This window comes from Camellia sinensis, chromosome 14 (genome assembly GCF_055761805.1).
Source record: "Camellia sinensis isolate YWXY chromosome 14, ASM5576180v1, whole genome shotgun sequence".
In the NCBI taxonomy this organism is placed as follows: domain Eukaryota; kingdom Viridiplantae; phylum Streptophyta; class Magnoliopsida; order Ericales; family Theaceae; genus Camellia; species Camellia sinensis.
Window position 1 is genome coordinate 67,833,282 of NC_138974.1, and position 22,789 is coordinate 67,856,070.

The window sequence follows — 22,789 nt, forward strand, 5'->3', positions numbered from 1 at the left end:
CTTGTCGCATCGGCTGCAGAGCAGGACAAATGAGGTGCAGCAGTTAAATGCCCAACTGGCTCTGCTCCAGCGCATGTATAAGGATGCGCGAGCAGAGATAAGTGTGCTAAAGGCAGAAAACAAGGAGCTGAAGCGGAAGGCCACAGTGATGTTCCGATTTGGAGGGCCGCCATATGCTGCAGTGGAGGAGTATGGGGGAGTGAACGTGCTCGGCGGCGTGGGAAGCACAGAGGCAGCACCGTCAAGGGCCGCCCAGGACGGAGGCAAAAAGAAGAGACCAGCTGCAGAGTAGAGAAGAAAAATCCCACTGTGGGTGTGGTTGTTTTGTGTTGTTTTGTTTTGGTTTTTTTTTTTTTTTTTTTTTTTTTGGTGTAAAATGGTGATCGGGGTGAGCCCCGACATGAATAAAAGGTGTTTGGTGTGCAGTCCGTCTTCTTCCTTCTTTTTTTTTTTTTGTTTTGTTTTGTTTTGTTTTGTTTTTTTTTTTGTTTTTGCAAAGAAATAATAATGAAAAAAGGTTTCGTGGCCCACGGTTTTGTAAAAACCTGCAATGGGTTTGTTTGTTTGTTTTGTTTTGTTTTTTTTTTGTTTTTTTTTGTTTTTTTTGTTTTTTTTGTTTTTGTAAAGAATAATAATAATAATAATAATAATATAGTAATGGAAAGCATGTGCGCTGGTAGTGTGTGGTGGTGTAAAATGGATGAAAAGAAAAAATAAAGAAATAAAAGAAGAAAAGTAAAAGGGGTTTGAAAAAAACGAGAGAGAGAGATGTCTCTGTGTGTCTGGTTTGCTCAGATCAAAGGTTCCCCTGTTGTCTTTGTTTCACAAATTCCACTCGGGTGTTGATGAGCATTTTTAATCGAGGTTGAAGCCATTGAAATGGCGACTGTTCCAGGGCCTCTGATATGGGAGATCGTGAAGAGGAACAACTCCTTTCGATGGAGGAAGAGTAGATCCGAACATTTCGGAGGATCCGGCTTGATAGGATTTGATGTGGGATCGGCCGGTGGCGGAGATGTGGGAGCGAACGGCTTCGAGGAGGCGGAGGGCGCCGGTGGCGACGACGTCGGCGGTGTAATCGGGGATCTCGAAGGAGACGGCGACGTGGGCATCTTGTTGCTGCATATGGAGTATAGCCATGACCCCATAGCTCACAAGAGGAGAGAAAAAGAAAATAGCCAGAATACATGGATTTCCAAAACCAGCAAAGAATGCCCAGTTGGATTCAAAGAAATCAAGTCTTTTGTCCAAACTCAGTCCAGAGAAGTTCCATTTGTACTCAAAGCAGTAGTAAGCATACATCCAGGAAAGAAGTAAGAAATTCAGCATCTTCCCAATATAAGGTATGTATCCTGTAACAAAAAACTCTAGGAAGAATACATTCAAGAGGAGGACTGAATAGACCTGTTCAGCTATTCCAATCATGACTCCCCCAAGGTCAGTAGGTTTATCCGTCTGAGTTGCTTTCGGCGAGCTCGATAGCTCAGTAACAGTATTTCCAGATTTTGCATTCGCAAGAAAACCATACTTAGCAATGTCATTGTACCACATGCTGCTTATAATAAAGCTGAATATGTACAATGGATGTGGAGAGAGAGAGCTTCTGTGAAACCATGGAGCGAGAGTAGTGATGCCTGCTTTAGCTTTTTGAAGTTACTTTGAAGTTTGAGGATTCTTGCCAGATGCGCTAGCGAAAGGGTCGGGTGGCACTGCCTTGGCTTTTTGACCCTTTCCCGGTGCAGGGTTGGGAACGACAGGAATTGTTTGGGCATGACGGGGCCCATCTCGGTTTTCTGCCTGGCTTGAACCGCCTTTGATTGGAGTGGGGAAAGCATCATCCACGGCTTTGGTCATGATCGCAGATGTTTGTTGCTTGTTCATCCCTCTGACTTTCAGAGCCTCGACTTCCCATAGCAGTTGTTCAATAGGATCGGCATCTGCCTTCATTTTGTCTCTTCCTCCGGCCTCAGCCTGGTCAAGGGTTTGGGTTGCTACTTCAGAGCGAAGCCCAGTTGTTGCTGACATGTCGCGGCTGTAGCCGGAAGCCACCTCTGGCTGGCTGAGCTCTATCACAATCCGCCCCAGCAGCGGAGGCTCCTGTGGTACGAAATTCCCGGCATATGGATATAATTTTATACAAGAGAGGTCGGATTCTACCAACGATGATTTTGGATATAATTTTATAGGACACATTGCAAAGGCTAATGGGTCTGAACTGTTTGATGCTCTCAGGGTTTTCAATTTTAGGAATAAGGGCAACTAAAGTTCTATTGATTTCAGGTGGAAAGCAATTGTTAGCAAAACAGTTTTTAACAAACTCACAAACAGTAGTGCCAATAGTATTCCAATAAGTATGGTAAAACATAGCTTGAAATCCATCTCTTCCAGGGGCTTCATAGCCCTCCAGATTTTATCACTAGAAACCTCCTTGGTCAACTCAACATTATCCTCTTGGATAATCAAATTAGGAGTTAAATTATTCCAATGATCAAGAGATACCATAGGAGTGTAACTAAAAAGATTCACAAAATAATCAAGAATTAGAGATTTCAACTCTTCAGCATTATCAATCCACATACCACTATCATTCTTGAGGGTCTCAATTTTGCACTTCCTCTTTTTAGTCAAGGTAGATAGATGGAAGAATTTGGTATTTTTATCCCCCTGGGTAATCCAGTTAGATCTGGATTTTTGAAACTTCTGAAACCATAAAAGTTCTTGACAAAGAATTTTGTTGTATTGCTCAATAAGATTCATCTCAAGCAGATGGAGGTTGTGGGAATAATTGGAAATTTGGGATTTTTGGATTCCTTCGACCCTCCCAAGTAACCACCTCTTATTCCTGAAGATGTTCCCAAAAGTCTCTTTGTCCCACACACTAGCTTTAAAGGCTAGATTCTCAAGTTTATCCGCAAGAGAGGGAGGGGAATCCTCCCAATTCTTATCCACAACAGATTGGAACTCCTCATGAGAGATCCAAGCAGTAACAAATTTAAAAGATTTAGAACTAAGATTAGGAGGGGAGTTACCTTGGGTGAAAATCTTCATAGACGAATGATCTGAGTAAGTTCGAGGGAAATTTTGAACAAGACCTTTAGGGAAGTTGGTCCTCCATTCTGTGTTGCACATTGCTCTATCCAACCTTACCATAGTATTTTCCCAACCTTTTATGTTATTTGTCCAAGTCAGTCTGGGACCTATGTGTTGAATATAGAAATTAGAATATATAAAATCTTTTTATTTTTAATATCATGTATATAAAACTCACGTGTATTTCCCTCTTGATGCCATAACTGTGTTGATGTCAATCTTTAATGGAACTCCCAGGGCCTTAGCAATATGATAGAGTGCTTTCTCATTGTAGTACTCTATGGGTAGATTTGGAAATCGCACCCATAGAGCTGTGGTATCTTCTTCAGCGTCGTCTGATTTGAAATCTTGCTGCCATTTCCTCACCGTCACATAGTGATCCATGGCTATCCATGGTCCCCCAGTGAAGACTTTAGTATAATCTTGTATCATGTCAAATTTCACAATGAAAAATCCGTTGCCGATATCTAGGGCTTCAAAATTAGCTTGGAGGCCCTAAATTCGCGTCATTTTCATCATGAAGAGTTCACACCCTATATTTTTCCTCACTATTCTAACTATCAAACACTTCTTCCATGGTTCTTTGATTTTTTTCAACAGGGCTTGTGGAATCTTGGCTCTAGCGATGCCCCCATTGTCTTTTTCTATACCATCTTCGTTATCCTCTTGTTCTTTATTAGTTGCCAGATCTTTTTTGTAGCACCCCAATTTTCATGCCCAAATGATAATACATTTACTTCAAATCAAAATAACATAAACAAATAAATACCTCATGGGTTTACAAGTTTCCAAGGCTAAGGTCCGGTTACACAAATTGGTTATTCAAACCCACACAAATATAGCCCTTGGCTTACAAAACAGAGTCACGCAAAATGAGAGCATTGTACTCCCAACACACACACTTTCACGCCTTCAGTTAGGTAGAATCACCACTCCTTTTCCTGCACAAAAATCCCGTAGGGTGAGCATAAAGCCCAGTAGAGAATTCTTAACAAAGTATACACATTTTACACAAGTCTCAAGAGATGGAATGCTTATGCCATGCCAGGCCTTTTTGAAAGTAAAACACACCTTCATCTTTTGAAAACCAACATGCTCAATGATGTCATGCCATTTCAACTGCTCAACATTTATCAAATTTTATTTGAGGGGCGGTAAATATAACTCTGGTAATCCCTATGTCAGTGTCTGTAAGTAGACTATACAAATACTACCAATTTGTCATTTTTACCAGTGTCAACTGGAAGGCTCGACACCCATAATCTGTCATTTTTACCAGTATTGACAGGAAGGCTCGACACCTATTCTCTACACTACCTTTCAAGACTTACCACTGTATTTACCCCAAAACCATTTCATGAAAACTTGTTTCTCAACATTCATTTCTCAATGCAAGTTTTCAAATCAACTTTCAAAGTTCAATGTAATCAAATGAATTGATATACCAATGCAATGATTAATAATACAATGCAATATTTCTTCCACTTTCAATACTCCTACACAATATTCTCATTGTGATCAAAATTCTCATTTCTCACTTTAATGCAATTTCACAAGATAAATAAATACTTTTTATTACAATTCATCCAAGAGATAACAAAATTCCCGCATTTCAAACATTTCCCAAAACTTCAACAATTATCTTATTCCATGGAAAACCATCATTTATATGTAATAAATAAATAATTTTCAAACATCATTTATTTTGGCACACAAAATAAATATAACAACATATTCTAAAGATTTTTAACATCTTTCTTAAAAATTCCCAATTTTTAGGTTTTCTCACCAAAAACCATTCATCTTCAAATATTTGAGAAGATCCCATCAAAAACATCTTTCTTTCATCAATATAGCTCAAAAACCCTCAATTTCTATTTTTAAAGGGAAAAGAAAATAAACCCACTTTCAAAATCACTCATCTTCTTGAATCAACAATTAATTTTCAAAACTAATCAAAGGATGATTTCAAAAATCATCTAGATCTTGCAAAAACATATATATAACTCAAAGAAAATCCCTACCTCAAGCTTAGAAGAGAAGATGAGCAAAACAAGGTTGAAACTCCAAAGTTGTCGAAACCAACTTCTACTTCGATCAAAACGAAGCTCTTGATAAACTCTACACTTTATCTCAAAGGAGCAAGGCAAGGAGATGCTTCCAAGAGAGTAGATCTAAAGATCTTTGAGCAAAAAGTGATTTTGGAGAGGGAGAGAGTGCATCACGGCTTGGAGAAAGAAAAAGAGAAGAAAAGGTAAAGAAGATGTTAAGTGAAGGACTTATTTATAGTGCTAGGTCAAAGTAAAATGAAGTCTCAAAGTCAACCCAAAAGACCAAGTCAAAATCCCCAAAAAGTAGGCCCAAAACGAAGTAAAATCTAGAAAAAAAGGTCTGCAGGGGTCGACCCTTTCAACACAGGGCTCGACCCTATGAAGAACTTATGTTTGATAGCATGCAAGAGGGTCGACCCTCTCCCAAACTGGTGTCTACCCTATTTTCCAGCAACTAACACACAGGCATAAGAGGGTCGACCCTTTCCAGACTGGTGTCGATCCTATAGAAAACCAAAACAGGTACTAAGAATTCAAACAGGTATAACTCTCTCGTTCGGACTCCGTTTTAGGTCGTTCTTGTGTCCAAATCGAAGCCTCAGAAACAAGCTTTCCAATGGTTCTAGCCTCACATCCAAATTCAAAGTATGAAAAAAGAAAAGGACAAAAGAGTGAAGGCTGGTCAAAAACAAAAACTTAAATTTAAGGCTTTTGATCTAATCTTGCCTAAACACTTTGTTAAGGCTTCAATCAAGGTTCCAAACATCACCCAAGAATCCTCAATTATAAGATTTAAAGTTCACTTGCCAACCCATCAATACCAATCTGATATGAATCAGAATCCGAGTCATTACATTTTTCATCAGATGAAATTTTGCTCCACATCACAGTCGAAATTTTTCTCATTACCACTTTCGTTAAACCATGATCTGAGGAGAGCTTACTCGAATGATCTCGCTTTGTCTATTTTCACCTCATTAGTTTCCTTTTGAGTGTTTCTTGATTTTTTGTCTCCCATTTTTCAACCATTGGCTCATCAGTGGGAGGTGGGTTAATGGTATCAAATCCTTCCTGTCCATCCTCCGACTAATTTTCGGCTATGTTTTCATCTTTTTTGTCAGTTGTGCTTTTGATTTTTTTCGTGCTTCGGATCAAATGATCTTCTTCCTTAGTTGAGTAGCCATGTTCGAACCTTGCCTCTCCAGCACTTAGAGCTTCACTAATGGTCATATTCCAGAGAGAAAATTATTAGCAATTCTCACGCACTCCCTCTTTAAAGCATTTCATCAAACAGTTGAAATGCATCACTCACTTTGCCATCATTACAATACTCATTCATTATAGAATTGTAAGTATAAATGTTAGGAGAAACACCATAGAGCTTCATCTTCTCCCATAACTCAAACCCATCTTTTTTAAACCCTTTTTTGAAAAAACCATTGATCAAAACTGTACAAGTAAATTGATTAGCAACCAAACCCAACTCCCCCATTTCATTGAACAACTTCTTTGCTGTATTAATATCACCACTCTTACAACACCCATCAATCAAAGTAGTGTAGATCATAACGTTTTGACACAAACCCAGATCCTCCAATTGAGCTAGAATGTCAAAAGCTCGATTCAGGTCACCATTCTCATAACAACCCTTTATCATTATTCCAAAACGATCCACATCCATTGCAACCCTACCCCTCATATCCTTAAAAACCCGCCAAGCTTTTTCAAAATTGTTGGACCTAAGAAGACATGCTAAAAAACTGTTAAAACCTATCACCTACTTCACCCACTTAAACCTACTCCACTAAACCTAACCCACTACACCACTACCACCTCACCTACTTCACCCACTTAAACCTACTCCACTAAACCTAACCCACTACACCACTACCACCTCACCTACTCCACTAAACCTAACCCACTACACCACTACCACCTCCACTTCACCTACTCCTTACCTACTACACACTCACCCTCTTCTATATATAGGAATCATGAATCATTGTAATAAATATAACAAATCATCATCAATAACATTAGATCAATCAATAATACAATCATTTCTCTTTATACATTAAATTTCTACATGGTATCAGAGCAAGGTTAAGAGTTTAGTATTTTTGTTTGCGTCACCGGCGGGCGGCAACCTCGCCTTGGCCGCCCGCCGGACCTCAACCTAATCCGCCGGTCCTCAACCTATTCCGCTGTCATCTCTATCAATACATATAGCTTCCAGTTCGCCGCCACCAGAGGCGACTTCTCTACATACAAAGATCAACACAGTCATAACACCACCAGCGGTTTCCAAACCAAGGGAAAGTGGGGTAACATCCAACAACAAGAGGTCCTGAACCTTCTCATTACCCTCGCCACTCAAGATAGCAGCTTGGACAGAAGCACCATAAGCAACAGTCCTTCCCATTGAAGAAGTCCTGCAATAGCTGCTGGACCTTGGGAATCCTGGTAGATCCACCAACAAGAACAACATCGTGAACAGTCCTTCCCATTGAAGAAGTCCTGCAATAGCTGCTGGACCTTGGGAATCCTGGTAGATCCACCTGAAGCTTGGGTAACCAGCTTGGGGAATGATAGAATATCACCCCCTATTTATAGATTAAGATTAGGGTTTACAAGAAATGCAATTACAAGATGATCCCCCTGAGTGCTATCCCTGAGTGCATAAAATGATTACAGACAGACCCTAGTGTATCTTTCGGCTACCTTTCGGCTAATATAATATCACTTAATATAATATGCTAACACTCCCCCTCAAGCTGGTGCGAAGATATCTCTCATGCCCAGCTTGACTAATATGTCATGAAATGGTTTAGTGCCAATCCCCTTGGTGAGAATGTCAGCAAGTTGTTCACCAGACTGGACAAAGGGAGTACAAATGATACCACTAGTGAGTTTCTCCTTAATGAAGTGGCGATCAATCTCAACATGTTTTGTCCTGTCATGTTGAACTGGATTGTGAGCGATGTTGATGGCGGCCTTATTATCACAGTATAACCGCATGGAGTCCGTTTGATCAATACCTAGATCACGCAACAATAATTTGATCCATAAAAGTTCACACACACCTTGTGCCATAGCTCTAAACTCAGCTTCTGCGCTGGACCTGGCAACCACATTCTGTTTCTTACTCCTCCAAGTAACTAGGTTGCCGCCAACAAATGTGCAATACCCTGAAGTTGATCTCCTATCAGATACTGATCCAGCCCAGTCAGCATCTGTATAGGCTTCTACACGAAGATGATCATACTTTGAAAAATACAGACCCTTACCAGGAGCAGACTTCAAATACCTCAAGATTCTCATGACAGCCTCAAGGTGAATCTGATGAGGAGCATGCATAAACTGACTAACTATACTGACAGCAACAGCAATATCAGGACGGGAGTGAGATAGGTAAATGAGCTTACCCACTAGTCGTTGATAGCTCCCCCTATCCACAACTTCTCCTCCTTCATCATCCCCTAATTTCTGATTGGGTTCCAGGGGGGTGGCACATGCCTTGCAGCCAAGCATCCCAGTTTCCTTCAACAGGTCAAGCACATATTTTCTCTGTGAGATAAATATCCCATCCTTAGAGCGAGCAACTTCAATTCCCAGAAAATACTTCAAGCTGCCCAAGTCTTTGATTTCAAACTCTTTAGCTAAATATTTCTTCAACAGAGGTATTTCCCCACTATCATTGCCTGTAAGAACTATGTCATCTACATAAACAATAAGTGCTGTAGTCTTACCGTGTGAGGAATGTTTCACAAACAATGTGTGATCTGCTTGACTTTGTTTGAAGCCATATTTAAACATAGCCTGAGTAAATCTCTCAAACCAAGCCCTTGGAGACTGTTTGAGACCATATAATGACTTTCGAAGTTTGCATACTTTGCCTTCTGTTTGATGATCCTCAAAACCCGGAGGGATGTCCATATATACTTCTTCTTCGAGGTCACCATGAAGAAAAGCATTCTTGACATCAAACTGATAAAGCGGCCAATCCAGATTAGCTGCTAGAGAGAGAAGTATTCTGACTGAATTCATTTTAGCCACGGGTGCGAAGGTCTCCTGATAATCAATGCCATATGTCTGAGTAAACCCTTTTGCCACAAGTCTTGCCTTGTAACGCTCAATAGACCCATCTGCTTTGTGTTTCACAGTATATACCCATTTACATCCCACTGGTCGTTTGCCCGGAGGTAACTCAGTCAATTCCCAAGTGCCATTCTTCCTAAGTGCTTTCATTTCCTCAATCATGGCTAGTTTCCATTCAGAGGTAGCAAGAGCATCCTGAAAATGGTTAGGAATGCTAACAGAGGAAATATTGGACACAAACGCTCTGTATGAGGATGACAAATGAGAGTATGATACAAACTGTGAGATAGGATGTTGAGTACAAGATCTCACACCCTTCCTCTTGGCAATAGGAATATCAAGATCAATGGACTCGAGAGATTCAAAGTTACCTCGACTCTCATCAGAAGCAGGAGATGGCAGTGGGGTAGCAGAAACGGTCCCGTGTATCCAGTTAACTTGTTTTCTGTCTATGTCCCGGACATAAACATGCCCATCCGTATTCTTGGTGACAGTGGGTTCTAGAGTCCCAGTAGAAGAGGGTGGTGCAAGAACAACTGGTTCCTCCATAGGAAGCACAGTAGTAGCGGGTGGTGCAAGAACAACTGGTTCTTCCATAGGAGGCACAGGACTCACTTCACACCAAGGCTCCCCCGGAAATGAGGACGGTGACACCGGAGAGGACAAGAAATAGGACTGGGATTCAAAGAAAGTGACATCCATGGACACAAACCACTTACGAGAAGAAGGATGGTAACATTTATACCCCTTTTGAGTAGGAGAGTAACCAAGGAAAACACACTTGAGGGAGCGAGGGTCCAACTTACCACGAGAGGGAGAGTGATTATGGACAAAACAGACACAACCAAATATTTTGGGAGGAATAGAAAACAAGGACGAAGAACCAAGGAGGACATGAAGCGGAGCCTGTTTGTCCAAGACCTGGGTAGGGAGACGATTAATAAGATGGGCAGCGGTGAGAACAGCGTCACCCCAATAGGGCCGAGGGACATTCATAAAAAAACACATACACCGAGCCATGTCAAGAAGGTGCCGATTCTTGCGTTCGGCCACCCCATTTTGTTGAGGGGTATTGGTGCAAGAGGTCTGATGGATAATGCCATGAGTAGAGAAATATTGTCCTAACCCAGAATCTATGTATTCCCCGCCATTATCAGAACGAAATATTTTGATAGTGGCCCCAAACTGAGTACAAATCATCTTATGAAAAGTGCGAAACACAGAGAAAACCTCACTCTTATCTTTCATGAGATACACCCAAGTAGCACGAGAAAAATCATCAATAAATGTAACAAACCAGCGATGACCTTTCACAGACAGAACACGAGAGGGACCCCAAACATCAGAATGTATTAATGAAAAAGGAACGGAGCTTTTATTCAAACTGGGAGCAAAAGAAGCTCTATGTTGTTTTCCAAGTTGACAAGACTCACAAAGAAATTCAGACACATGATGTTTTGCAAAACTAGAAGGAAATAAATGCTTAAGTAAATGAAAGGAGGGATGCCCAAGACGCCGATGCCACAGCCATAAATCAGCGGGGGTAGTAGAAGACGTGGTGGAAGAATAAGCAAGTTTGTCCGGTTGATCTAGGAAGTAGAGACCATTTTCTGCACTACCACTGCCAATCGTCCTCCCCGTGACAAGGTCCTGAAAAAGACAATGATCATGAAAAAACGTCACGCTACAATTCAAATCTTGGGTAAGACGACTTAAAGATAACAGATTAACAGAAAACTTGGGAACATGGAGAACAGAAGATAGATGTATGGTAGGAGTGACTTGGACTAAACCTTTTCCAGAAATGGAAGAAACAGTACCATCGGCAATCCTAACTTTGTCCTGACCTGAAGAGGGCTTATAGACAGAGAAAAGATCAGAGGAGCCAGACATATGATCTGAGGCACCAGAATCAATAATCCAAGGCAATGATGTATGACACAGGAAAGCACAAGGAGAAGATGCTAAGTTACCTGAGCGGGCAAAGGACGAGGAAGCGGTACTGAGAGTAGTAGAAGATCGGCGGTCCAACAATTGGCGCAAAGCATCCTCTAGTTCAGTATCAGAAGTTGGGGTAACAGAAGTAGATTTAGACTCAAGGGTATCAACGGTACTTGACTGATGAGCCCGGGAATATGAACCACGTCCTCTAGATTGGCCTGACCGACCTCCTCGAGAACCAGACCGATCACCTCGACCCCCGGATGGAGTCCCATGAAGCTTCCAACACGTCTCACGAGTATGCCGCGGCTTCTTGCAATAATCACAGAATACAGACTCCTTATTAGCAGACGAAAGAGGCAGGCTGAGGCCATCTCGAGGAGTAGATAGTAATGCGGAACGGTCAGTAGAGACAGTGGACATCATGGCAGACCGGCGACTCTCCTCATTTTGTACATAGGCAAATGCCTCCTGAAGTGAAGGAAGAGTATCCATACTCAAAACTCGACCCCTAACTGGATCATATTCCACATTTAAGCCGGCCAAAAATTTAAAGACCCGTTCCCGGGCGATGAACTTTTTGTACCCAATAGAATCAGTAGGGCAAACGGGCTTATAGTCTTCCAGGTGGTCAAGGCGTTTCCAGCCGTTGGTAAGGAAAGTGAAGTATTGAAGAACAGTTTGCTCCCCCTGAAGTGAGCTCTCAATAGAGCAGCGCAACTCAAATGCCTGTGAAAAATTTCCTTTGCGGGAATAGGTAACAGCCACAGCCTCCCAAATGTCCTGGGCGGTTTCCATAGACAAGTAGCCCTCACCAAGTTCTGGAACCATCGAATGGATAAGCCAACTCATAATCAAAGAGTTGGTAATCTCCCATTGGTCATATCCTGAGTCAGTGGTACTAGGTGCCTGTATCCTGCCATCAATATACCCCATCTTTCCTCTGCTTTTCAAAAACAAAGTCAAACTTTGAGACCATGCTAGGTAGTTTTGACCATTAAATAGAGAGGTGGTGATTTTCAGACTAGGGTTGGGGTTCTCAGTCATGGTAGTAGGTAGAATGGGACTCTCACTCTTTGGTGTTTGAGAAGAAGGAGACACACTGGTGGAATCTGTCATGGATACAATACTACCGAACCCGCAACAAAACTAGTGATAATCACAAACCCGGAAGGTGGTAGTGAGATAACAGGCACAATGACTACTATAAAGACAAAACAAAAAAAAAAATTAAGAAACCATTCTTCTTCTTTTTTTTTTTTTCTTTTTTTTTTTCCTTTGTTTTTTTTTTGTTTGTTTTTTTTTTTTTTTTTTTGTTTGTTTTTTTTTTTTGGGTTATATATATATATATATTGATTTATTTATATAAACATGTATTTATATATATAAATATATATGATCAGGTTATATTAATATATATCAGCATATATATACATATATTTATATATATCAAGGGTGTGAGATACCAGAGTGACGAAGGCGAGGGAGATGAGGACGACGAGAGCGATGGCGGAAGGCGAGGGAGATGAGGACGACGAGCAGACGAGCAGACGAAGCAGACGAAGCAGACGAGCAGACGAGCAGACGAAGCAGAGACGAAGCAGACGAGCAGACGAAGATGAAGACGAAGCAGACGAGCGGAGGGACGAAGATGAAGCAGAGGACGGCTGAAGGAGATCAACCCAGTAGATGATCCAACTAGGTACGTTTTGAACCCTAACCCTAGAGGTGTAGCTCTGATACCATGAAGCTTGGGTAACCAGCTTGGGGAATGATAGAATATCACCCCCTATTTATAGATTAAGATTAGGGTTTACAAGAAATGCAATTACAAGATGATCCCCCTGAGTGCTATCCCTGAGTGCATAAAATGATTACAGACAGACCCTAGTGTATCTTTCGGCTACCTTTCGGCTAATATAATATCACTTAATATAATATGCTAACACCACCAACAAGAACAACATCGTGAACAGTGCTCTTGTCCATCTTAGCATCTCTCAAACACTTCTCAACTGGTTCCATACACTTTCTGAAGAGATCCATGTTGAGCTCCTCAAATCTGGCACGGGTAATGGGGGAGTAAAAGTCAACACCCTCATAAAGGGAATCGATTTCAATGGTGGTCTGGGCGGTGGATGAGAGAGTCCTCTTCGGGTGCATGGATTTAATTATGCTAATGCATATGCTCCACCCACTGATTTTATATTTTATTTTATCACATACCCATCATGTACCCCACTCTCTCTCTCATCTTTCCACTTTCAAACCCACAATCCTTGTTTTAATCAACCCACTCCCTCACTTTCTTTAAACCCCTCTTTCCCTCACATGGGCTTGTCCCCTCTCTCTCCTCCGTTTGATTTCAAACTCCATTATTTTTTATTTATTTTCTCCAAACCACTTTCCTTATTTCTCCCCATCTTTCATTTTGATTTCAAATATATTTTTATTATTTCTTTATTTATTTTTCTTTCACATTATTCTTAATCTTTTTCAAATTCCATTCATACCATATAGCTTTGCACACCAAACCATATTTTATTCATCTTAGGGATCAACCCCGATCACAATTTTACACCAAAAAAAAAAAAAAAAAAAAAAAAAAAAAAAAAGAGAAACCACACAAGATCACCATCACAACAACAACAGATTTGTTTTCTTTTCTGCAGACGGCCACCCACCGACCTACTCTGCAGCCGGTCTCTTCTTTTTGCCTCCGTCATGAGCGGTCCTTGACGATGCTGCCTCTGTGCTTCCTAATCCACCAAGCACATTTACTCCTCCCTGCTCCTCCACTACAGCATATGGTGGCCCTCCAAATCGGAACATCACGGTGGCCTTCCGCTTCAGCTCCTTGTTTTCTGACTTTAGCACACTTATCTCTGCTCGCGCATCCTTATACATGCGTTGGAGCAGAGCCAGCTGGGAGTTTAACTGTTGCACCTCATTTGTCCTGCTCTGCAGCCGGTGCGACAAATTTGTGACCGCAGTCATGGTTTCCACGCATGACTTCAGAGTATACTGATTGGCCTCAATATCAGTTTGCACCGCCATTTTTTGCTCCAACGACCGCATCGGAAAGTTCAACGGAGCAAAACCAGAGGTGTTTGGTTGAGGTTCACTGGCCACCACACCAGTTATTTCTCTTGTGGACTCATTCAGTTCTGGAAAGAGCGTAAGCAGCCCACGGGAAGAGGAGGCCATGTTCTGGTTAGCTGGACGGGAAGAAGAGGCCATGTTATGGGTTGCTGAGTTTTTCAGAGCAGGGTTGGTTACAGAGTGTCTCTCTCAGAAATCTCTCTCAGAATACAGCGTATTACAGAGTTTCTCTCTCAGCAGAGGAAGAATTTTTCAGAGGTTTCTCTCAGTTTTTCTGTCTCAGCTTCTGCCTCAGCCTCAGCCTCCGTCTTGGTTAAATAGCCGAGGCAGCCACGCGTATCGCGCGCCACTTGACGCCAGACGACAAACGGGCGCGCAAGCCAAGGCGCTCACGTGCCTCGCCATCATGTCCGGCACATCTTTTTATGACTTAACCTCGCCTTTTGATGGCACGCCTTTTTATGGATTGGGCACGCCTTTTGATGGTACGCCTTTTGAAAGATTGGGCACACCTTTTGAGGGTGCGATTTTTTAAGGGTCCGACAAGACTCTGTAAACTGTCCCGACATAGATTCCGGTTAGTTTCTCCAAGGGTCCGACAAGACTCTGTAAACTGTCCCGACATAGATTCCGGTTAGTTTCTACAAGGGTCCGACAAGACTCTGTAAACTGTCCCGACATTGATTCCGGTTAGTTTCTACAAGGGTCCGACAAGACTCTGTAAACTGTCCCGACATTGATTCCGGTTAGCTCTTTCATGGGTCCAACAAGAGTTTGTAAACTGTCCCGACATTGATTCCGGTTAGTTTCTACAAGGGTCCAGCAAGGCTCCGTAAACTGTCACAACAACTGTCACAACATTGTCTGCTACAACGGTCCGACATGACCCCATAAACTGTCTTCTACAACGGTCCGACATGACCCCATAAACTGTCTTCTACACCGTTATGACACCCCCATACAGTGTCCTCTATAACGTTATGACACCACCATCCAGTGTCCTCTACAACGTTATGACACCACCATACAGTGTCTTCACCATCGGTCTGACACGACCATACAGTGTCTCCTATCCTTTTTTATTTTTATGTATTTTCTTGTTTTGTAACTCTCTCCAAACTCAAGTTGGTTAGTTCCTATCCCCCTTGAGTTTGCGGGGGGCTGTTAAAACCTATCACCTACTTCACCCACTTAAACCTACTCCACTAAACCTAACCCACTACACCACTACCACCTCACCTACTCCACTAAACCTAACCCACTACACCACTACCACCTCCACTTCACCTACTCCTTACCTACTACACACTCACCCTCTTCTATATATAGGAATCATGAATCATTGTAATAAATATAACAAATCATCATCAATAACATTAGATCAATCAATAATACAATCATTTCTCTTTATACATTAAATTTCTACAAAAACCATTGAAAGAATTCGATGAGGGCACGAGGCCTTTTTCGATCATTTTAGTGAAATAAAAGAGGGATTGTTCCGGTAACTGAAGTTGAACATAGGTATTGACAATGGATTCGTAGAGAAGAACGTGGTGGGGCTTGAAATCCAAATGGGTTTGTGTTAAATGATTGAGCAGAGATGAAATAGTGAAGGAAGAGGAGGAGATTCGACCAGAGAGAAGTCGGAGGAGGAGAGATTGGGAATGTGAGAGCATTTCGAAGGAGAGAAAGAGGTGGAGGACGAAGGATATGGATTGATGGGTGTGATCGAAGCCATGCAGTGTTGAGGAGTTAAAGAGTAAGAGAGCTTTGATCGCTGGAATTTTCACTAAATTGGGGATGAGGCTCATGAGAGTGAAAGCTTGGTAACTTTGTGACATTTTTGAAGGCAGAAAAGAGAATGAGAGCAAGCAAATGAATCTTTTGATTGAAGAAGAAAATGGATATTTGGTGGAAAGTTTCACAACCTTTGGATTTTCTTTTTGGGAACTTGCCCTGTTTTCCTTGAACATGAAATCAGTTTATTTTGGTGGGAAAAAGAGTGTGATTTAGCATTTGGATGAGAAAAAAAAAAATTCATTTTGTTTGTTTGGTTTTTAAGTTCATAATTCTTTTTCAGATTTTTGTCTTTCATTTTTGGAGAAATAACATATCAGTGGTCTTTTCAAAAAATATTTACATATTCATGAATAAGTACATAATTAATAGGGTGCTCTGTCCATAAATCCAATTTTGGATTTCTTCCGTGTAAAAGTCCACACGCTAAACTACTAAGTCCATAAGGACAGGCGTATGTCCATAAGGACATGCTTATTATCTGTACCAAATTGACGCATCGCCTCTCGCTCTCTCTTTCTTCATAGCACAGTCTCGCAGCCATGGACGGCCTTCCATTGGAGAAGACACAAATCTCGGGACCCACCTTAGCCTCTCTCCTCCAATGCTTCTCTCTCTCCCAACGATGTCGATGGCCTCCTCTTCAGCCGCACCACCCACATCGCCCCCTCCACCTTCTCCGACGACCTCTCCACCACCACCACCACTTCCTCCGACTTCTCTACCCTCATCGCCACCATCAACTCCTTCTTCACTGAAATCCGAGAGATCCACCCCTCCTAGCCTATTTGGACAGAAAATTGAATTTTAGGTTCGTTCACAGTTTAACCTTTGTCCCTGCATGGACTTGAGGGAAAGTGGAAATTTAGCACGTGGTTAATCCACTATTTTGTACACAGATTTATTGGCTTAATCAATAATCAGGTATCTAAGAGTATGAATTCAACTTAGTATAATTCTTAATTCCAGTGCAGAGGCCCAACTGCATAGGCCAAAAACTGAGCTTCCAGAAGTTCAGGGAAGTAAAATCAACATAATACAAGGCAAACATGAGAAGTTTTGTTAATTATCATTACATATAAAGTGTATCTGCCCTTACTTTGATAGGATAATGCATGATTCAATAATAAACAAAAATGAATTCTCAGTGTTGCCCACAAACAGTTTTGCAACTCCAAAGTCAAATATCACAATAGAAACTCAGAATTTTAACGATAGGCAAAAGCTAATGACCATTCTTACTGTGACAAGGATAATAATATTGCATTTCAATGGTTCCCTTGCGCAAGCATAAATTTTGGCATACATGTATATTATTATAACAAGCAAGCCATCGTTGTGGACAAACAATAAGAGTTAATAACCTAAATTTCTTCATTTATGGAAAAAGGGTGTCAATGATTTACACTGCCAAACTCGTCTACTACTTGAAACAAAATTTAAACATTCTGTTTACAGATGCAGATAAGTAATGGAGTAGGAAAAAGTGTTAGAATTTCCCATCTTTACCTTCACCTACTCCACTACACACTCCACTTCACCTACCTCCACTTCACCACACACTCCACTTCACCTAACCCACTATCACCTCCACTACACCTACTACCACATTCTCTTCTATATATAGATTGTATAGGAATTGTAATTTATAAATCTTGTAACACATCAATCTTGTAATCAATCAGATATCAATCAATAATACATATATTTTTTACATGGTATCAGAGCTATAGGTTAGCTCTTGGTGAGCTTCACCTTCCGGCGGGCGGCAACCTTGCCTTCACCGCCTGCCGGACCCTAACCTGTTACATAATCAAATCTCAAACAGACCTGATTCACAGCCTCGTACCTGCCATGCGCCGTCCCTGCCTTCTTTCCTCCTCTGCTTTCAGCTGTTGTAGTTGTGCAAGTAACAGCACCCCGTACAGAAGGTGGTTCCTTGAAGTTTTGACTCCACTGGAAATCTGCAACAGATGCAGTCAAGGCTCCATAATCACTTGCAGCCTTCATTAGTAACTCTGAAAATTGTTTCTGAAACTCTGCTTCCACGGGGATGCAATCTAGTGAATATGGTTATTGAAGACGAGCTATAATGCGGTCCTTGTTCTGAATGACATCCTTCAATATAGTCGTAATTCTTGCCAAAGTCTCAATCTTCTTTTCCATTTCACTCACATGTGTCAAATGTGCTACATTCTTATCCTCCTTGTGACCTTGAAGTTCCACTTGCAAATCTGCTATTTTTCTTTGTACAGTGGTAAGTTCTCTTAAACAGAGGGTTTCACTCTTCCTCTCTATCACCGACGTGAACCCCTATGTCTCTCCTCACCACTTCTCCAGATTTATTTATATTTGTGGACCCAAGCTTTAAACCCTCTTTTTTTTTTTTGCCTTTCTTTTTCTTTTCCTATTTACATCCCCTTTTGTCCCCCACTTTCTCTCTCTTATTTTTTTTATCCACCCACTCACCTTTATTTTATTTTATTTTATTTTTATTATTCTACCACACCCCCACACCAAACTCACACCATCCACGCCTTTCTTTTTTTTATTCCATGGACTGCTCATTGCTTATGTTGACACCATCCCACCACTCATTCTCTCTCTCCTTTTCTACTTTCCAACCCACTACTTGTTTTTTTTTTTTTTTTTTTTAATATTTCACCCCACTTGGGCTTCTCTCTTCCCGAACACATACAAACATATATTTATATTCTTTCCTATTATTATTCTTCTCCTCTTCTTATTCTTATTCACCCAAAAATGGCAAAACAAAAAAAAAAAAAATACAAAAAAAAAAAAAAATACAAAAAAAAATAAATAAATAAAAAATAAAAGAACACAAACAAAACCATAACACAAAAACACCACTCCTTTTATTCATGTCGGGGCTCATCCCGTTCACCATTTTACATCCAACACAAAAAAAAAAAAAAAAAAATACAAAAAAATACAAAAAAAAAAAACAAAAAAAAAAAAAAATGAGACACACCCACAAAACAACCACACCCCCAGTGGGATTTTTTCTTTTCCCTTCTCTACTCTACTGCAGGTCTCTTCTTCTTGCCTCCGTCTTGGACGGCCCTTGACGGTGCTGCCTCCGTGTTTCCTTGTCCACCGAGCACATTTACTCCCTGCTCCTCCACTGCCGCATATGGCGGCCCTCCAAATCGGAACATCACGGTGGCCTTCCGCTTCAGCTCCTTGTTTTCTGCCCTTAGCACGCTTATCTCTGCTCGCGCATCCTTATACATGCGTTGGAGCAGAGCCAGCTGGGAGTTTAAATGCTGCACCTCATTTGTCCTACTCTGCAGCCGGTTCGACAAATTTGTGACCGCCGTCATGCTTTCCACACATGCCTTCAGAGTATACTGATTGGCCTCCACATCCGACTGCACTGCCATTCTTTGCTCCACAGACCGCATAGGAAAGTTCAACGGAGCAAACCCTGGGGCGCTTGGTTGAGGTTCCAGTGCCACCGCACCAGTTGTCTCTCTTGTTGACTCATTGAGGTCGGGAAAGAGAGTGAGCAGCCTCCGGGAAGATGAAGCCATTTTCTGGGCCACAGAGTATTACAGAGTATCTCTCTCAGAAATCTCTCTCAGACAACAGAGTGTTACGGACTTTCTCTCTCAGCAAAACGAAGAAGAGTTTTTGTTTTTTCCGAGGTTTTTCGCAGCTTTTCTCTGCCTCAGCCTCAGCCTCTGTCTTATAGCCGAGGCAGCCACGCGCATCGCGCGCCTCTTATCACCAGCCGACAAACGGGCACGCAAGCCAAGGCGCCCACGTGCCTCGCCATCATGTCCGGCACACCTTTTGATGAAGTGGGCGCGCCTTTTGAGGGCGCGACTTTTGAGGGCTCACTCTATATATCCATATATCTATATATTTGGGCAGCCTATATACACCATCATACAGTGTATTTTTTAGGGGTCCGACAAGACTCTGTAAACTGTCCCGACATTGATTCCGGTTAGCTCCTTTATGGGTCCGACAAGACTCTGTAAACTGTCCCGACATAGATTCCGGTTAGTTTCTACAAGGGTCCGACAAGACTCTGTAAACTGTCCCGACATTGATTCCGGTTAGTTTCTACAAGGGTCCAGCAAGACTCCGTAAACTGTCACAACATTGTCTTCTACAACGGTCCGACATGACCCCATAAACTGTCTTCTACATCGGTCTGACACCACCATACAGTGTCCTCTACAACGTTATGACACCCCATACAGTGTCTTCACCAACGGTCTGACACGACCATACAGTGTCTCCTATCCTTTTTTATTTTTATGTATTTTCTTGTTTTGTTACTCTCTCCAAACTCAAGTTGGTTAGTTTCTCTCCTCCTTGAGTTTGCGGGGGGCTGTTAGAATTTCCCATCTTTACCTTCACCTACTCCACTACACACTCCACTTCACCTACCTCCACTTCACCACACACTCCACTTCACCTAACCCACTATCACCTCCACTACACCTACTACCACATTCTCTTCTATATATAGATTGTATAGGAATTGTAATTTATAAATCTTGTAACACATCAATCTTGTAATCAATCAGATATCAATCAATAATACATATATTTTTTACAAAAAGAAAGGGAAAAAATGTGGAAAAACAAACATTTATAGCATGTGGCACATAGTATTAAAAAAGCAAACTAGTTCATGTAATTACTTTTGGATCAATATGTCGAACTCTGTGCATAGTGCAAAAATTAATTTCCAGGATCAGAATTCAGAATAGTAAAGATTCGTTAATACCTTGAAACATTTTCTCTGGAAGTGTAAATAATGTGTATGCAATCTATTGCAAATAACAACCTACTCCCTTTTTTTTTCTATTGAATAAATGACGTGAACAACTATAATATTGAATCCTTTTTTCCCCCCTTCTTTGTTAAGGAATAAAAAAAGGACCAGGGACCGAATATTTTCAACAATTTGAACTCTACCAACTCATCCAATACTTCAAATAACTTCCATTTTAAGATTCATGAGTGCTAAAATCCAGTGGGAGAAAAGAATAATAAAGCAAGGGAGTGCAGGTGCACAACATGTGGCACATGTAAAGCAAGCATGAAAAAGGGAAGCATCGAGACAATCCCTATGATAACAGATACCAATGCAAAAAGAAATCACCATTTATGGTCCCAACCTACATTGAGCTCAATCAATGTGGATTTCCAATTTGGAGAATTGATAAAAATAGAAGAATTTTTTTGCTATGTTTTTTTCCTTTTGGGCCAGACAAGAAGACAATAAAGGGAAATAACCCCCTGATATCAAGGTTGTGAGCAAAGTGGTAAAAAAAAATATTAAAAATTTGAAAAGAATTAATATTTTGATTGAGCCCTCATTAAGGACAATATCCTCTCTATACGCTCTATTACTTTCACCAAGTAAATTTGCTATCTTTCTACAATTTTGAACTTCCCTTGCTATCTGCTTTGGATTTCATTTCCATTTCTTTTGTTCCCTCATGATCTCAATGTTTTCAAACTTCCTTTATTAGTGTCATTCTTCCTTTACTTTTTCCGTTCGTCTTTTTTCCCTCCTGCTCTTTTTCTCTTTTTTCTCTAATAGAGAAGATTGTTATATCCACGAGATACAAATCTGTTGGCATATTATAATCACCGAAAGTCACTTAGTATTTTATTAGCCGAAAGGCACTAGGGTCTGTAATCATTGTTATGCCCTTAGGGATCATCTTGTAATTATCTTGTTTGTAAACCCTAATCTTCATCTATAAATAAGGGGTGATATCTCATCATACCCTAAGCTGATTATTCAAGCTTCATGGTATCAGAGCTTAATCTATAGGGTTTCGGCTCACCCTCGTTGGTAGACCTTTTCACCAACAACACTCTAGGGTTCGAAGCTTACCTGGGTGGATCTTTCTCAGCCGTCTTCCTCAATCAATCTTCCTCAGTCAATCTTCCTCAGCCGTCTTCCTCAGTCGATCTCCTCATCCCCTCAGCTCGTCTTCCTCAGCCGTCTTCCTCGTCGACCTCCTCTGTCGACAGCACCGCAGCTCGGCCGACAGCACCGCAGCTCGTCTTCTTCGTCAGCTCAGTCGATCTCCTCATCTCCTCAGCTCGTCTTCCTCGTCACTCGGCCGACAGCACCGCAGCTCGGCGACCTCCTCCAGCCACTTCGTCGCTCGTCTCCTTCGTCGTCCTCTGATTTCCTCAGCCTCTGATCTCACTGTGGTATATAAATATATATATATACCTATATATCCTGATATATATATATATATATATATAAATAGAGCCGGATATATATATATATATATAGTTATATATAAAAGACATGTATAAATAAATCAATTTAAAAAAAAAATAATAATAATAATAAAAAAATAAAAAAAATAAAAATAAAAAATAAAAAAAAATAAAAAAAATAAAAAAATATAAATAAATAAATAAATAAAATGAAATAAAAAAATATATATATATATATATATTCAAAAAAAAAAAAAAAAAAAATCATTTCTTAATTTTTGTTATGTCTTTATAGTGGTCATTGTGCCTGTTATCTCACTACCACCTTCCGGGTTTGTGATTTCTACTAGTTTGTTGTGGGTTTGGTAGTATTGTATCCATGACAGATTCCACTAGTGTGTCCTCTTCGTCTCAAACACCAAAGAGTGAGAGTCTCATTCTATCTACTACCATGACTGAGAATCCCAACCCTAGTCTGA

At 40.9% G+C, this 22,789-nt stretch overlaps 3 protein-coding genes and 1 pseudogene across 3 annotated transcripts in view; all 4 read right to left on the reverse strand.

The window, feature by feature from the left end:
• LOC114290835 (uncharacterized) overlaps window positions 1-22,789 on the reverse strand; it is a 54,611-nt gene that overhangs the window by 12,842 nt on the left and 18,980 nt on the right.
• Window positions 737-1,612, reverse strand: LOC145806670 (protein EI24 homolog pseudogene; annotated as a pseudogene).
• On the reverse strand, window positions 2,260-3,150 carry LOC145807055 (uncharacterized). The gene has a single exon (XM_082904969.1). It carries the CDS (start codon window positions 3,148-3,150, stop codon window positions 2,260-2,262), a length of 891 nt encoding a protein of 296 aa, XP_082761095.1.
• On the reverse strand, window positions 6,171-7,629 carry LOC145807056 (uncharacterized). Its single transcript, XM_082904970.1, has 2 exons — window positions 7,338-7,629; window positions 6,171-6,911 (listed from the first exon to the last, which is right to left on the reverse strand). Exons 1-2 carry the CDS (start codon window positions 7,627-7,629, stop codon window positions 6,415-6,417), a joined length of 789 nt encoding a protein of 262 aa, XP_082761096.1. The 3' UTR covers window positions 6,171-6,414.

What these genes read in the sequence shown, in the direction of transcription:
- LOC145807055 (XM_082904969.1), bottom strand. Translation starts at nt 3,150, where the DNA reads ATGGTAAGGTTGGATAGAGCAATGTGCAACACAGAATGGAGGACCAAC.
- LOC145807056 (XM_082904970.1), bottom strand. Translation starts at nt 7,629, where the DNA reads ATGTTGTTCTTGTTGGTGGATCTACCAGGATTCCCAAGGTCCAGCAGC. An exon ending in TAGAGATGACAGCGGAATAG is followed by an intron (nt 6,912 to 7,337) that starts GTTGAGGACCGG and finishes AGTAGGTGATAG; the next exon opens with GTTTTAACAGTTTTTTAGCA.